Source organism: Bufo bufo, chromosome 1, assembly GCF_905171765.1.
Source record: "Bufo bufo chromosome 1, aBufBuf1.1, whole genome shotgun sequence".
Classification (NCBI taxonomy): domain Eukaryota; kingdom Metazoa; phylum Chordata; class Amphibia; order Anura; family Bufonidae; genus Bufo; species Bufo bufo.
Window position 1 is genome coordinate 621,453,175 of NC_053389.1, and position 18,123 is coordinate 621,471,297.

Below are 18,123 nucleotides of genomic sequence, written 5' to 3' on the forward strand. Positions count from 1 at the left end.
CGGCCGCTCATCTCTGCTAGTACCTTAACCTTACACCACTCGGCTAGCTTCGGTAACAGGGCCAGGCTACAGCCTACAGGCACTGCCTGTTAGTTGTTACCAAGCGAGCGCTGATTTCTGCAGTTCAGAGGATATGGATTACAGTTTAGAAGAAATGTACACTCCTGTGAGCGGTCCAGTGGCGGATCCAGAGCCTGGTCTCGGGAGGTGCTTATAGAACAGACTACACAGTGTAGATGTATACTGTACATGGTGTGGCATAGTGTAGAGGTATACTGTATATTGTGGGGCACAGTGTAGAGGTATACTGTATATTGTGTGGCACAGTGTATGCTATATGTGTATAACAAACATATTTCACATGAAAACTTACAGTTACTTGGCTTGACCCTTGGGGATCTCGGACACCACTTCAACACTTTGGCCGGGGGCTCGGCTGAGCTGATGTGTTTTTTCCTAATGAGAAATATTTCATAATAAGGATTTGGAGAAATGGCAGAGGGATAGCAGAGCAGGGAGAGGCTGGTGCTGCTACTAGGGGGTCATACCATGGGGGAGTAATAAAGCCCACCATAATGCCCCCCCCCCAGTAGAAATAATTCTCCTTATAATGTTACAATGCAAAAAATGCCCCCTTGTAATGCCTCCAGTTGAGCTAATGTCCCCATAATGTGCCAGTATAAAATACCCCTATATAGTGCCCCCAGTAAATGCCCCCATAGTGCTCCTCTCCCCCCTTTCTCCTAGTGCCCCCCATAATGTACCAGTATAAAATGCCCCATATATTGTGCCCCAGTAGATGCCCTCAGTGTGCCCCATAATTTGCAAGTATAAAATTCCCCTTCTTAGTGCCCCCGTAGATGACTCCATAGTACTCCTCTCCCCCCTTCCCCATAGTATCCACCATAATGTGTCCCAGTATAAAATGCTACTGCACAGAGCCCCCCATATAAAATACCCCTTTTTTGTGGCCTCAATAGATGCCCCTATAGTGCCCCCAAACACGTGCCAGTAATAAGTGCCCCCAATAACGTGCCAGTAATAGATGCCCCCAATAACGTGCCAGTAATAAGAGCCCAGTGACCCCATCACGTGCCAGTAATAAGAGCCCCCCCAATGTTCCAGTAACAAGAGCCCCCCATCATGTGCCAGTAACAAGAGCCCCCCATCATGTGCCAGTAACAAGAGCCCCCCATCATGTGCCAGTAATTAAGCCCCCCATCATGTGCCAGTAATAAGCCCCCCCCATCATGTGCCAGTAATAAGCCCCCCATCATGTGCCAGTAATAAGCCCCCCATCATGTGCCAGTAATAAGCCCCCCATCATGTGCCAGTAATAAGCCCCCCATCATGTGCCAGTAATAACCCCCCATCATGTGCCAGTAATAAGCCCCCTCATCATGTGACAGTAATAAGCCCCCCCATCATGTGCCAGTAATAAGCCCCCATCATGTGCCAGTAATAAGTCCCCCATCATGTGCCAGTAATAAGTCCCCCATCATGTGCCAGTAATAAGTCCCCCATCATGTGCCAGTAATAAGTCCCCCATCATGTGCCAGTAATAAGTCCCCCATCATGTGCCAGTAATAAGTCCCCCATCATGTGCCAGTAATAAGTCCCCATCATGTGCCAGTAATAAGTCCCCCATCATGTGCCAGTAATAAGTCCCCCATCATGTGCCAGTAATAAGTCCCCCATCATGTGCCAGTAATAAGTCCCCCATCATGTGCCAGTAATAAGTCCCCCATCATGTGGCAGTAATAAGTCCCCCATCATGTGGCAGTAATAAGTCCCCCATCATGTGGCAGTAATAAGTCCCCCATCATGTGGAAGTAATAAGCCCCCCATCATGTGCCAGTAATAAGCCCCCCATCATGTGCCAGTAATAAGCCCCCCATCATGTGCCAGTAATAAGCCCCCCATCATGTGCTAGTAATAAGCCCCCCATCATGTGCCAGTAATAAGCCCCCCATCATGTGCCAGTAATAAGCCCCCCATCATGTGCCAGTAATAAGCCCCCATCATGTGCCAGTAATAAGCCCCCCATCATGTGCCAGTAATAAGCCCCCCATCATGTGCCAGTAATAAGCCCCCCATCATGTGCCAGTAATAAGCCCCCCATCATGTGCCAGTAATAAGCCCCCCATCATGTGCCAGTAATAAGCCCCCCATCATGTGCCAGTAATAAGCCCCCCATCATGTGCCAGTAATAAGCCCCCCATCATGTGCCAGTAATAAGCCCCCCCCAATGTTCCAGTAACAAGAGCCCCCCATCATGTGCCAGTAATAAGCCCCCCATCATGTGCCAGTAATAAGCCGCCCAATGTGCCAGTAACAAGAGCCCCCCTAATGTGCCTGTAATAAGCCCCCCATCATGTGCCAGTAATATGGCCCCCAATGTGCCAGTAACAAGAGCCCCCCTAATGTGCCTGTAATAAGCCCCCCATCATGTGCCAGTAACAAGAGCCCCCCTAATGTGCCAGTAATAAGCCCCCCATCATGTGCCAGTAATAAGCACCCCAATGTGCCAGTAACAAGAGCCCCCCTAATGTGCCTGTAATAAGCCCCCCATCATGTGCCAGTAATAAGCCCCCCAATGTGCCAGTAACAAGAGCCCCCCTAATGTGCCTGTAATAAGCCCCCCATCATGTGCCAGTAACAAGGGCCCCCCTAATGTGCCAGTAATAAGCCCCCCATCATGTGCCAGTAATAAGCACCCCCACTATGCTGCACAGCGCGGCCAGCGAAGTATCAGTGTGGAGGTGGGGACACTCATGGCGGGGCCAGGTGCAGTGACTCTACTCTAATCCACCGGGCCCCGCAGCTGTTAAGTAAATTCAATCCGAATGGGTCCGCAAATACTGTACTGTACTTACTGTAGTACCTTATGTATATCATTAATACGGCTCAGACCGGCAGCTCCCTCGGTCATGCGCCGCCTGCCCCAGCTCCCTCCTCATGCGCCGCCTGCCGCTGCGCCCTCCTCATGCGCCGCCTGCCTGTTCATTCATAAAGTGAGATAATCAGGCAGGCGGCGCAAGAGGAGGGAGCTGCGGCAGGCGGCGCATGACCGAGGGAGCTGCCGGTCTGCGCCGTCTTAATGCTATACATAAGGTACTACAGTAAGTACAGTACAGTAATTGCAGACGCATTCGGATTGAATGTACTTAACAGCTGCGGGGCCCGGTGTATTAGAGTAGAATCACTGCACCGGGCCCCGCCATGAGTGTCTCCGCCTCCTCCCACCACACTGATGCATCTGATGGGGGATCTGTAGATGACACTTATGGGGATCTGTGGATGACATAAGTGTCATCCACAGAGCCCCATCAGTGTCATCCACAGAGCCCCATCAGTGTCATCCACAGAGCCCCACCAGTGTCATCCACAGATCCCCATCAGTGTAATCCACAGATCCCCCATCAGTCTCATCCACAGATCCCCCCATAAAAGTGCGTCATCCAAAGATCCTCCCGTAACAGTGCGTCATCCACAGATCCTCCCGTAACAGTGCGTCATCCACAGATCCTGCCGTAACAGTGCGTCATCCACAGATCCTCCCGTAACAGTGCGTCATCCACAGATCCTCCCGTAACAGTGCGTCATCCACAGATCCTCCCGTCACAGTGCTTCATCCACAGATCCTCCCATAACAGTGCGTCATCCACAGATCCCCCATAACAGTGCGTCATCCACAGATCCCCCCCATAACAGTGCGTCATCCACAGATCCTCCCATAACAGTACATTATCCACAGATCCCCCATAACAGTGCGCCATCCACAAATCAGAGTGAAGAAGAGTTGTTCAGCCTTTCTTTGAGAAGTTCCAATTGCACTTTATTCAATATCAAAATTTAAAAAGCATCCAGGTACAGGTGCATTGGTCTACGCGTTTCAGGCAGCAAAACAATTTCAGCCCTTACTCATGACCATTAAACATACACTTAGTCCTCACCTTTATAGGAGGAGGAGACCACACCTGGACCAATCAAGGGGTCATGTGGCCACTCCCTCCCACAAAGGTGCACGACAGTAAAACAGACTTGAAATAAAATATCCTCATATATAACTTAAAGATACAGGGAATCCAATATTCAGTATTGAAGAATCAAATCTAATCTTTTATTTAACCCTTGGGGTTGGCGGCTTTCCAATCTGAAAATCCAAAAGGATTCTCTGTTTAAAGTTTCCTTTTGCGGTCGCCTCCCCTCGCTGGTTTATTGACCCTTTCAATACCTTGCACAAGCATATCTGAGGTATCGCCACAATGAACTATCGCAAAATGGAGACTAGCCGCTGAAACATTGTGGCTTTCATGGTGCGGCACATCAGAGATATGCTTTCTTATCCGAGTTTTTATAGCATTCGTCGTGCAGCCCACATACTGTAACAAGCATTTAGTGCATGTAATCAGATAGATAGCATATGTCGTATTGCAGTTTAAGAATGATTTTATCAAAAAACTTTGGCCATTAACACAGGATTCAAAAGATCTGGACATTTTCATGTATCTGCAGCAAGTACAGTCGTGGCCAAAAGTTTTGAGAATGACACAAATATTAGTTTTCACAAAGTTTGCTGCTAAACTGCTTTTAAATCTTTGTTTCAGTTGTTTCTGTGATGTAGTGAAATATAATTACACGCACTTCATATGTTTCAAAGGCTTTTATCGACAATTACATGACATTTATGCAAAGAGTCAGTATTTGCAGTGTTGGCCTTTCTTTTTCAGGACCTGTGCAATTCGACTGGGCATGCTCTCAATCAACTTCTGGGCCAATTCCTGACTGATAGCAACCCATTCTTTCATAATCACTTCTTGGAGTTTGTCAGAATTAGTGGTTTTTTGTTTGTCCACCCGCCTCTTGAGGATTGACCACAAGTTCTCAATGGGATTAACCCCTTAAGGACGCAGGGCGTATCGGTACGCCCTATTTCCCGAGTCCTTAAGGACTCAGGGCGTACCGGTACGTCCTAGCTTGAACTCAGTATTCCGGCGCCCGAGGGGTTAAACGGAACGGGATTTCGGCTGAAATCCTTCAGCCGGCATCCTGTGACAACGCCAGGGGGGGTCATGTGACCCCCCCGTGTCGGCGATCGCAGCAAACCGCAGGTCAATTCAGACCTGCGGTTTGCTGCGCTTTTTGCAGTTTCTGATGCCCGCGGTCCCTGACCGCGGGGATCAGAAACTTTTGAGTGCCTATAATCAATATTTTTCACCCCCCCCTGCACCCCTGCACGATTTTATGCCGGCGGGTGGTGCGGGGGGGGTGTCGCATGCGGTGGGGGCGGTGCGGGAGGCGGGCGGTGCGGCAGGCGGGATCGCGATCCCCCGCCCGCCTCCCCATGAATGATCGTTGGTGTCTAGTGGGGATACCAGGGTGCCAGCACATTGCTGGCACCCTGGTATAAACGGCTGACATCTGTGAAGATGTCAGCCGTTTAACCCTTTCCATACCGCGGTCCGTACGGACCGCTGTATGGAAAAAGTTAACTGTCGTCGGTCAGGGAGCTCCCTCCCTCTCCATCGGGGGGCTGCTGTGCCTTTGCAGCCCCCCGATGGAGAGGGAGAGAGCCCCCAGAGAGCCCCCCTCAGCCCCGTGCTTACCCTTCCCCGTCTGCGAAGTTCTGAGCAGACGGGGAAGGTTCCCATGGCAACAGGACGCCTGCTCAGGCGTCCTGCTGTCCATGGTGCTGAACAGATCTATGCTGAAAGCATAGATCTGTTCAGTGTAAGTAAAATACAGTATAGAACAATATATATTGTACTGTACTGTATTATACAGACATCAGACCCACTGGATCTTCCAGAACCAAGTGGGTCTGGGTCAAAAAAAAAGTGAAAAAAAGTGAAAAAAGTTAAGATAAAAAAAAAAACATTCATCACTGAATAAAAATAAAAAAAAATAAAATACACTACACATATTAGGTATCGCCGCGTCCGTAACGACCTGATCTATAAAACGGTCATGTTACTTTCCCCGCACGGTGAACACCATAAAAATAAAAAAATAAAAACTATGAGAAAATTGAAATTTTGCCCACCTTACTTCCCAAAAAAGGTAATAAAAGTGATCAAAAAAGTCACATGTACGCCAAAATAGTACCAATCAAACCGTCATCTCATCCCGCAAAAATCATACCTTACCCAAGATAATCGCCCAAAAACTGAAAAAACTATGGCTCTCAGACTAAAGAAACACTAAAACATGATTTTTTTTGTTTCAAAAATGAAATCATTGTGTAAAACTTACATAAATAAAAATAAAGTATACATATTAGGTATCGCCGCGTCCGTATCGACCGGCTCTATAAGAATATCACATGATCTAACCCCTCAGGTGACCACCGTAAAAAATAAAAAATAAAAACGGTGTAAAAAAAGCCATTTTTTGTCATCTTACGTCACAAAAAGTGTAATAACAAGCGATCAAAAAGTCATATGCACCCCAAAATAGTGCCAATTAAACCGTCATCTCATCCCGCAAAAAATGAGACCCTACTCAAGATAATCGCCCAAAAACTGAAAAAACTATGGCTCTTAGACTATGGAGACACTAAAACTTTTTTTGGTTTTAAAAATGAAGTTATTGTATAAAACTTACATAAATAAAAAAAAGGTATACATATTAGGTATCGCAGCGTCCGTGACAACCTGCTCTATAAAATTACCACATGATCTAACCTGTCAGATGAATGTTGTAAATAACAGAAAAAAAAAAAACGTGCCAAAAAAGCTATTTCTTGTTACCTTGCCGCACAAAAAGTGTAATATAGAGCAACCAAAAATCATATGTACCCTAAACTAGTACCAACAAAGCTGCCACCTTATTCCGTACTTTCTAAAATGGGGTCACTTTTTTGGAGTTTCTACTCTAGGGGTGCATCAGGGGGGCTTCAAATGGGACATGGTGTCAAAAAAACCAGTCCAGCAAAACCTGCCTTCCAAAAACCGTATGGCATTCCTTTCCTTCTGCGCCCTGCCGTGTGCCCGTACAGCGGTTTACGACCACATATGGGGTGTTTCTGTAAACTACAGAATAAGGGCCATAAATAATGAGTTTTGTTTGGCTGTTAACCCTTGCTTTGTTACTGGAAAAAAAATATTAAAATGGAAAATCTGCCAAAAAAGTGAAATTTTGAAATTGTATCTCTATTTTCCATTAAATCTTGTGCAACACCTAAAGGGTTAACAAAGTTTGTAAAATCAGTTTTGAATACCTTGAGGGGTGTAGTTTCTTAGATGGGGTCACTTTTATGGAGTTTCTACTCTAGGGATGCATCAGGGGGGCTTCAAATGGGACATGGTGTCAAAAAAACAGTCCAGCAAAATCTGGCTTCCAAAAACCATACGGCGCACCTTTCACTCTACGCCCCGCTGTGTGGCCGTACAGTAGTTTACGGCCACATATGGGGTGTTTCTGTAAACGGCAGAGTCAGGGCAATAAAGATACAGTCTTGTTTGGCTGTTAACCCTTGCTTTGTTAGTGGAAAAAATGGGTTAAAATGGAAAATTAGGCAAAAAAATGAAATTCTCAAATTTCATCCCCATTTGCCAATAACTCTTGTGCAACACCTAAAGGGTTAACAAAGTTTGTAAAATCAGTTTTGAATACCTTGAGGGGTGTAGTTTCTTAGATGGGGTCACTTTTATGGAGTTTCTACTCTAGGGGTGCATCAGGGGGCTTCAAATGGGACATGGTGTCAAAAAAACAGTCCAGCAAAATCAGCCCTCCAAAAACCAAACGGCGCACCTTTCACTCTACGCCCTACTGTGTGCCTGTACAGTAGTTTACGGCCACATATGGGGTGTTTCTGTAAACGGCAGAGTCAGGGCAATAAAGATACAGTCTTGTTTAGCTGTTAACCCTTGCTTTGTTAGTGGAAAAAATGGGTTAAAATGGAAAATTAGGCAAAAAAATGAAATTCTCAAATTTCATCCCCATTTGCCAATAACTCTTGTGCAATACTTAAAGGGTTAACAAAGCTTGTAAAATCAGTTTTGAATACCTTGAGGGGTGTAGTTTATAGAATGGGGTCATTTTTGGGCGGTTTCTATTATGTAAGCCTCGCAAAGTGACTTCAGACCTGTAGTGGTCCCTAAAAATTTGGTTTTTGTAAATTTCTGAAAAATTTCAAGATTTGCTTCCAAACTTCTAAGCCTTATAACATCCCCAAAAAATAAAATATCAATCCCAAAATGCTACAAACATGAAGTAGACATATGGGGAATGTAAAGTCATCAAAATTTTTGGGGGTATTACTATGTATTACAGAAGTAGAGAAACTGAAACTTTGAAATTTGCAAATTTTTCAAAATTTTTGGTAAATATGGTATTTTTTTATGCAAAAAAATTAACTTTTTTGACCCAATTTTAGCAGTGTCATGAAGTACAATATGTGACGAAAAAACAATCTCAGAACGGCCTGGATAAGTCAAAGCGTTTTAAAGTTATCAGCATTTAAAGTGACACTGGTCAGATTTGCAAAAAATGGCCAAGTCCTTAAGGTGAAATAGGGCTGAGTCCTTAAGGGGTTAAGATCTGGGGAGTTTCCAGGCCATGGACCCAAAATGTCAACGTTTTGGTCCCTGAGCCACTTAGTTATCACTTTTGCCTTATGGCACGGTGCTCCATCGTGCTGGAAAATGCATTGTTCTTCACCAAACTGTTGTTGGATTGTTGGAAGAAGTTGCTGTTGGAGGGTGTTTTGGTACCATTCTTGATTCATGGCTGTGTTTTTGGGCAAAATTGTGAGTGAGCCCACTCCCTTGGATGAGAAGCAACCCCACACATGAATGGTCTCAGGATGCTTTACTGTTGGCATGACACAGGACTGATGGTAGCGCTCACCTTTTCTTCTCTCCGACAAGCCTTTTTCCAGATGCCTCAAACAATCGGAAAGAGGCTTCATCGGAGAATATGACTTTGCCCCAGTCCTCAGCAGTCCATTCACTATACTTTCTGCAGAAGATCAATCTGTCCCTGATGTTTTTTTTGGAGAGAAGTGGCTTCTTTGCTGCCCTTCTTGACACCAGGCAATCTTCCAAAAGTCTTCGCCTCACTGTGCGTGCAGATGCGCTCACACCTGCCTGCTGCCATTCCTGAGCAAGCTCTGCACTGGTGGCACTCCGATCCCGCAGCTGAATCCTCTTTAGGAGACGATCCTGGCGCTTGCTGGACTTTCTTGGACGCCCTGTAGCCTTCTTAACAATAATTGAACCTCTTTCCTTGAAGTTCTTGATGATCCTATAAATTGTTGATTGAGGTGCAATCTTAGTAGCCACAATATCCTTGCCTGTGAAGCCATTTTTATGCAACACAATGATGGCTGCACGAGTTTCTTTGCAGGTCACCATGGTTAACAATGGAAGAACAATGATTTTAAGCATCAAGTCTGCCATTTTAACCCAATCCGCCTGACATAATGATCTCCAGTCTTGTGGTCGTCAACATTCTCACCTGAGTTAACAAGACGATTACTGAAATGATCTCAGCAGGTCCTTTAATGACAGCAATGAAATGCAGTGGAAAGTTTTTTTTGGGATTAAGTTAATTTTCATGGCAAAGAAGGACTATGCAATTCATCTGATTACTCTTGATAACATTCTGGAGTATATGCAAATTGCTATTATAAAAACTTAAGCAGCAACTTTTCCCATTTCCAATATTTATGTAATTCTCAAAACTTTTGGCCACGACTGTTCACACAGAGTGCCCACATTTATAGTTGCCTTTGGTGGATAGCCATGTATTCTGGGGTGGTATTATTCCTTTGTTTTTCTGAAACAGACTCGGGCTAACTGTGCTTGCAACCGTAGGGGCTTTACGTGCCGCACATCTTATACCATTTAATGCCACTTCATTCCAGTTTTTGTCACAGGCTAACACTGGAAAGTGCTTTTTAATAATGTTGCAGATCTGTGTGTATTCACTGCTAAATTGTGTAACAAAAACATTCTTTTTTTTGTAATTTGTGTCACAATTCATTTCCATTTTCTTTACATCTGTATTTCTCGGGTGAGCTGAGATCAGTCTATCTCTGTTCATACCGAGAACTTCCTTGTTATATTTTATCATCATCATCTGTTTTGAGTATCTTGGGCCTCCGTTTCATAAGTTTCTTGTTGGCTGCAGTTTCTTCTAGCTCTAATGAGTTCCCCTTTAGGTATATTTCGAACTGTATGGATAGGGTGACACGACTTGGCGTGTAGTAATGTATTACATGATGTCGGCTTTCTGTATGTACTTGTGTAAATGGAGGCTGCGGTGGAGTCCCCCCTCAGGTGGAGATTCAAAAACACAATGTTGGTGGTGTCATAGTGAACAGTAAACTGGATGCTGTTCACACATGTGTTTAGATAATAAGAGAAAGGAGGTATGGCCGCCACATCACCAGACCATATGAAGATCAGGTCATCGATGTAATGGCCATACCACCTATGTTCTCTGCAAAAGGGTTGGTGTCGATGAGGAGAAAGTTTCTCTCCCACCATGCCATGAATATATTGGCTATGGAGGGAGAGCCCCCATCGACACCCCCGATGTCTGAAGAAAGAACATTTCATCAAACATAAAAAAATTCCGCTTGAGGAGGAAGTCCACCACAGCCACCACATACTCCACAAGTTCGTCAGTAAAATCTCCAAAATTTTTCAAAAACCACATCAAGGAGGTAGTGACCAGATTGTGTGGAATACTGGGATATAAAGCAATGACATCTGCTGTTACCCATGAATAATGGTCAGACCACTCCAACTCCCTTACTGCATGTAGAACTGCTTTGGTATCTCTCAGAAAACCTGGGATGTGGGGAATTAATGGTTGCAATAATGAATCCACCCATTGACATAAATGCTCAGAATACGACCCTATCCCCGACACAATGGGTCTAAGGGGTGGAGGAAAGATTTGTTTATGTACTTTGGGAAGGGCATGTAAAATAGAGATGACAGGGTGGTCAACATAGATATAATCATATTCTTTTTGATTGAGAGCACCAATTTGTAGCCCTTGAAGTAACAGTTCTCTAAGTTCTGCTTGAAAAGAGGGGAGCGGGTTGCCAGATAAGATCTTATATGTTTTTTTATCCTGTAACATCTGATGAATCAAAAGCCTATATAATTCGCTGTCTAGAATGACCACCGCTCCCCCCTTATCAGCCTGTTTGACCACAATGTCAGTCCTATCTGCTAATCCACGAAGTGCTGTAGATTCATTTTTGGACAGATTACTTAAAGGGATTCTGTCATGACATTTTAGGCCTATAACCTAAACATATGGCCAGGTCCGTCCAAATAGCATGAATCCGAAACTGTACTTATTAAATGTGCCTGTGGCTCTATTAGCACATAAAACAGGTTTTTATAACCTGTCATTCACCTACCTAAGGTGCCCAAGTGGACGTCGCTTCATACAGGGTGCTCGGCTGCAGCCATCTCCGTCTGGTGCCCAGCACCGCCTTCCCACTAGAAATCGCCGCCCTCCCTGTCTATAGTGCCGCCTTCCTCACCTCAGCCCCGCCTCCGCAATCGTCCTGTCCCTCAGGTTATGCCTAGTGCGCACGCGCGGGATCTGGCAGAGGGACCGGATGATGCGGAGGCGGGGCTGAGGTGAGGAAGGCGGCGACTTCAACTGGGAAGGCGGCGCTGGGCACCAGATGGAGATGGCTGCAGCCAGGCACCCTGTATGAAGCGATGTCCCCTTGGGCACCTTAGGTAGGTGAATGACAGGTTATAAAAACCTGTTTTATGTGCTAATAGAGCCACAGGCACATTTAATAAGTACAGTTTCGGATTCATGCGATTCGGACGGACCTGGCCATATGTTTAGGTTATAGGCCTAAAATGTCATGACAGAATCCCTTTAATCTGGAATTGTTCAGCAGAACTAGATCCCTCTCAACCAATTCTTGAAACCTGTCAAGTGCATGGGATCGTGACTGGATAGGATAGAAGTCCCGGTCGAGGGGTTAAAGTTCTGCGAGTTAAAGTTCTGTTATGTCTTCGGCCCGCCCTGCGTTTTTTGCCACCTGCTTGTGTGAACTGGGCTCTAATACAGAGGAATTTGTAGCTTCCTTCACCTGGGGTTGATCCAAGTCACACTCTGACTCCAGGGATTCAGCTTCCGTAGAGCTGAAAGAGACCTTGCGGCGACTTGCTTTTTTGGATCGTAAGCCTCTTAATATTGAGCGCGGTGTATGTGCTCTCATTTCGGCCCAGGTATAGACTTCTTTGCGGCTATAATCCAGCAAATCGCGATTGAATTTGGATTGCTTCATTTGTATGAGCGCGTCTTCAGTTTGCTTGAGGTCCTCTTTCAATTTATCATCAAACTTTGAAAATTCAGGATTGTTGACATAAACCAGAAGTGAGTCCTGTGTAGTTTTGATCTCCTTCCTGAGATCTTCCAATGTTTGTGTTTCATTGCGAACAATCAAGTCCATCAGTTTTAGTGAGCAGCTGGATAAGATGGATTCCTATTCTTCTAAAAACATATCTGAGTAAGTTGTTTTTTTCTTTAAACGTAAGCCCCTTGGGATCATGTGTTTTTCAATATATTTCTGCAATGAAGTATAATCCCACCATGTACGGAGCTCTTTCAATAATAATTTCTCCAGTGTAGACATGAGTGTGTTCAAATTCAAGCTGTCCTGGATGTCCTGCTGTGGTTTTTCAAAAATGGCATTAATTTTTTGAAATCTTTCTTGTTCGTCCTCCATGGGACGTAAAGACACATGCGCCATTATATTCCCAGTTCGCAGGAAAGATTATAGTGCAGAGCGATTAGGAGTGTTCGCTCACCGGGTTTAATCACAGTCTATTTAAAGGTAGTTAGAGCAGCTCTCACCTGTCTGGAACCTCCAACCATGAGGACACGGACCGCTCCCTCACCCGGACTGGGAGCAATTAGAAATAAGTGAAGAAGAGTTGTCCAGCCTTTCTTTGAGAAGTTCCAATTGCACTTTATTCAATATCAAAATTTAAAAAGCATCCAGGTACAGGTTGCGTTGGTCTACGCGTTTCAGGCAGCAAAACAATTTCACCTTTATAGGAGGAGGAGACCACACCTGGACCAATCAAGGGGTCATGTGGCCACTCCCTCCCACAAAGGTGCACAACAGTAAAACAGACTTAAAATAAAATATCCTCATAAATAACTTAAAAATACAGGGAATCCAATATTCAGTATTGTAGAATCAAATCTAATCTTTTATTTAACCCTTGGGGTTGGCGGCTTTCCAATTTGAAAATCCAAAAGGATTCTCTGTTTAGAAGTTTCCTTTTGCGGTCGCCTCCCCTCGCTGGTTTATTGACACTTTCAATACCTTGCACAAGCATATCTGAGGTATCGCCACCATGAACTATCGCAAAATGGAGACTAGTCGCTGAAACATTGCGGATTTCATGGTGCGGCACATCAGAGATATGCTTTCTTATCCAAGTTTTTATAGCATTCGTCGTGCAGCCCACATACTGTAACAAGCATTTAGTGCATGTAATCAGATAGATAGCATATGTCGTATTGCAGTTTAAGAAGGATTTTATCACAAAACTTTGGCCATTAACACAGGATTCAAAAGATCTGGACATTTTCATGTATCTGCAGCAAGTACACACAGAGTGCCCACATTTATAGTTGCCTTTGGTGGATAGCCATGTATTTTGGGGTGGCATTATTCCTTTGTTTTTCTGAAACAGACTCTGGCTAACTGTGCTTGCAACCGTAGGGGCGTAACAGTGCGTCATCCACAGATCCCCCATAACAGTGCGTCATCCACAGATCCCTCATAACAGTGCGCCATCCACAGACCACCATTAGTTCAAAACCTACCAAAAGCACACCTTTTGGTTCAAAATATTTTTTTTCTTATTTTTCTTCTCAAAAACCTAGGTGCGTCTTATCATCAGGTGCGTCTTATAAATTGAAAAATACGGTATTTTATTCCTTTTTGAAAACATTTAGCTTAATGTAATAAGAGCTTAATGTACCATAATGTGCCTAAACCTCAATCAATTGCCTTAAAACTTTGCACAACCTAAGATCTCAGCTTCCCAAACCTATCCTGGAAGTTTCATGGATTTGGTTACCCACAAGGCAAATGAGTGACATTAAGCTTGTTTTTTGCGGAGCTTAATGTGGCTTAATGTACAAAAATCAACTCAGATGTATAGGAGCACAGACTGATACTGGGTATTAGAGCAATAGCTGAATAGTGACAGGCATGAGATCTTCAGTAGGAGAAACACCAGACTTGCTCCTGAGGTCCATTTCAGCACCATGTACCTTCGGTAGACATCCAGATTTCCTGGTCCTCCTCCTCAATCAGCATGTGAGGCCTCCTGTAGGCTTCAGTCCTAGTCAAACTTTTACTGCACTTAAGCATTCCCACCCTCAGACCAAACCTGGAGAGAGACTGAACTAAGATCTGGAAAAAGATGGTAACCATATAAATTTAAAACCAGCCTTGGTAGCAGGGTGCACATGGGAAGGCTTACAACAATAGAAAACACAAAAAATCCCCAGCACACCTGCCAGCTGGCCTGCAACAAAACAAATTACGCTGTCTAACAGTATACATTAAGAGCTGAGGTTTTAGTTGCACAAACCTTTGGCCAAAATATGTAGAAGCCACACTGCCACCGTCAAGGCACCTCTGTAAAGTGTGGTCCTAGCTCTATTTATATGAGTCTCCAAATGGGAGCATATTGATTCAGTCGAAAAATTAAATGCAGGTGTACCTGGAGGTATCCTACTCCTCCTCACAAGGTGCCAGGGACTCATTGGAGGCCCAGCATCCACAGATGCATGCTGGGATCCCCAATGCGTCACCACATCCATGATAGACTAAGACCTGAGCCGGAGCTATGGCTGATCCTGTGGCTAGCTTTATGAATAATCCTTTACATTTCTAATAGCCGCTGCACAAAAGGTAGCAGGGGCTTTGCGAGCCTAACGTCACTCAATAAGAGAACTTAGCTTGTGCAAATTTTGAAGGCAATTAATTGAGGTTTATGTACATTAAGCTCTTTTTACATTAAGCTTTTCACGTTAAATGTTTTAGGATAGGAATAAAATAATTTAATGTGAAAAACTTTTGGTATGTTTTCTCAAATGACCCAAAATCTTCAGAATATGTTGGAATAGAGAGAATCCAGTAGGATGGGAAGTTTGGGGGAAATTGGTTAACATCTGAGTTGTTTTTTGTACGTTAAAGAGGACCTTTCACCAGAATAAAACATATCACAGGCCAATCGCAGCGCTCAGCTCATAGCCTGAGAGAGAAAAAAAACTCTCAGGCTATGAGCTGAGCGCTGATACAGCATAGGAGAAAGAGACGCCATCAGGTTCCCCTGGGTGGAGCCTAACTATGAAGATACCGGAGGCTATACCGGGAGAACGGAGCGGCGCCCAGGTATAACAGTAAGTGCAGGGGGATCCCTGGGCGCCGCTCTCCATGTCTGTATAGTTAGTTTAGATGTTTTATTCTGGTGAAAGGTCCTCTTTAAGCCACATTAAGCTCCCCAAAAAACAAGCTTAATGTCACTCATTTGCCTTGTGGGTAGCCAAAATCCATGAAACTTCCAGGATAGGTTTGGGAAGCTGAGATCTTAGGTTATGCAAAGTTTCAAGGCAATTGATTGAGGTTTAGGCACATTATGTATGGTACATTTAAGCTACAGTAAGCCATTTTCACATTAAATGTTTTAGGATGTCCCGCCAAGCCATCTGGCAGCTGTTTTCTTTTGTCACAGCAGGGCTCTATTCTTGAGGCGGGAGCCACACCTATCTGACATTTATGGCTTGTGATAAACCTTAAATGTCATGATGGGATAATCTGTTTAATACATTTTATCAGGGTAGTGCAAGAGCTGTTGCATCTTACTAAAGAATGTTAGGATAAAGCCTGCTGTACACCTTAGCCAAATGTAAGTTTACAATTATATGTTTGGTTCAGCCCATCTGTCGCTCAGGGCCATTAGATGGAGCACACAATGATGTGCATGTTGGATTAATAAATGTGACTTCTTCCACAGGATAGCTACCAGAGATGTTTGACAGCTGCTTAATCATGCTGTTTTGAACATTTGTGTTTATGTGGTTGTTCAGAATATTACCTTTGTCCATGTGTGTTTTTTATTTTATATGTATTGGCAGGTCTAGGTGCAGGAAAAATACTGTATATGGTTCACAGCCCAATGTCTAGTGTTTTAAAGGCTATGTACACCTTCAGAGGTATTTTTTTTTTTATGATTGCATTTTACAAATTTTTGGCTAATAATTTTCTCTAAAACTACTAAGAGGTCATAAACACTTATTTAAGCCACATTCTTAACAGTAAGATTAGAACTGAGTTTTAAAGGAGTGTTTAGGAGGTGTGAGAGCAGAGATGAGGAGTCTGTGAGCTCCTGGTCTGACTGAAAAGACAAAGTCCAAAGGTTGTTACTAGAGCATCTCAGCTCTGTACAGAAAAAAGGACTTCATATTTTTAATAAAGACCAATTAAACATTTTTTTTTAGCTAAAAATGAGTACAATGCAATAATAATAACTAATTGCACCCAAATGTGTACATAGCCTTTAAGGGTATTTCAACCATCTACCTACTGCTACCTACTGAATAACTGAACAGGTAATAAAAGATTGTGGAGTGTCTGACTGCACCTGGTTCCCCATTCTCCCCTCAGCTCTATAACCACGGCATGAGGAGTTTGAATAGAACAGCAATTGAGCATTTATACTTCATTTAAGACCCCACTAATCTAATACGCATGACTTTCTAGCCTTTAACACCTGTAACCTATTATTATTATAGCTATAAGTTTCAAAATTAGAGATGTCTGTTATTTGTGGTCAATCGATTAGGGGGGGGGGGGGGGCATACACAAGGTCCCCAAGTCATGGTTCCACAAATCACTGATACCGGCCTTGTAGACGTCATATCACGCTGTGGACCCATTGACTTCAGTGGGTCTGTGGTCCGCATTTTGTGGTGAAGTATAGGACATAACGTATTATTTTGCAGAGCGACTGCACGGTTGCGGAAGCACAGGGAAGCTCTTCAGCGTGCACACGGCTGGTATTCGTGCCTAGTAGATCCGCAGTTTGCAGAACGCGGTTGTGTGAATGCGCTCTAACACAGGTAAAAATGCTTAATTTTGTCCTTAGTTTCTTCTGTCATATTTATTATACATCTTTTGTTTCCTACAGGACTTGGCGCTATGGCGGAGGTCAGTACTATCATTGAGAAGGTGCGGGAGGTTCTGTCCAAAAACAAGCTTTATCATTGACGTCACAACCCTGAGTTACGACCACTTTTGTATCAGTCTTTCTAATGATATTAAGGAGTTAATATTGTTGGTAACATTTCAAACCTAAATCAAATAGATTATAGTGATTATATAATTCTAAAATAAACACGCAGTGAGGGAAGGTATTGTTTTTTTTATTGCGTTAGAGCCAGGAGCCAGCCTTGCAGCTACAGCTCTCTTATAAAGCTGTATTCAATTAAAATAGAATAAAGTGAGTATTGTTTGAGAGAGAGAGTGTGTATAACTGTGTTCTTTTGCTTTATAAGAAGCAATGGCAGTGCATGTTGTAAAGCAAATACTAGTGGGTGCTTTCATTATGAAAGCGCTCACTAGTATGCAGGAGGTGTGGGGAGTGTAGCACTGCCTATACCAAGGATCAGCAACCTCTGGCACATCAGCTTCTGTGAAACTACAACTCCTAGCATGCACATTTACTCAACAGTTCTTGTAACTCCCATAGAAGTAAAAGGAGGTTTCTGGGAGTTGTAGTTTCATAACAGCTGGAGTGCCGAAGGTTGCTGATCCCTGGCCTATACTCACTGCTCCCTGGTCTTCATCTGGGTGCCACACTGCATGTGTCCTAGCTGCTTACAGCTTCTGGACGTAGTGTGCAAGGGTCTGATATTGAGGTCTGATGGGGGTCCGATGTGAGATCTGATATGGGAGTCCAGTCTGATATGGGGGTCTGATCTGAGATCCGATATAGGGGTCTGATCTGAGGTCCGATATGGGGGTCTGATCTGAGGTCTGATATGGGAGTCTGATCTGAGGTCTGATATGGGAGTCCGACCTGAGGTCCGATATGGGGGTCT

At 44.1% G+C, this 18,123-nt stretch overlaps 1 protein-coding gene across 7 annotated transcripts in view; it reads left to right on the top strand.

Annotated features, from left to right (window-relative positions):
- The window catches only part of PPCDC (phosphopantothenoylcysteine decarboxylase), a 145,132-nt gene extending 127,700 nt beyond the window's left edge, over nucleotides 1–17,432 (top strand). For all 7 annotated transcript variants that reach the window (XM_040413788.1, XM_040413792.1, XM_040413790.1 and 4 more), the window contains one exon: nucleotides 17,211–17,432. In XM_040413788.1, the coding sequence (XP_040269722.1) occupies nucleotides 17,211–17,290 (80 nt within the window). In that variant the 3' untranslated portion in view covers nucleotides 17,291–17,432. The remainder of the gene's footprint in view (nucleotides 1–17,210) is intronic.
- Nucleotides 17,433–18,123: the final 691 nt, after the last annotated feature.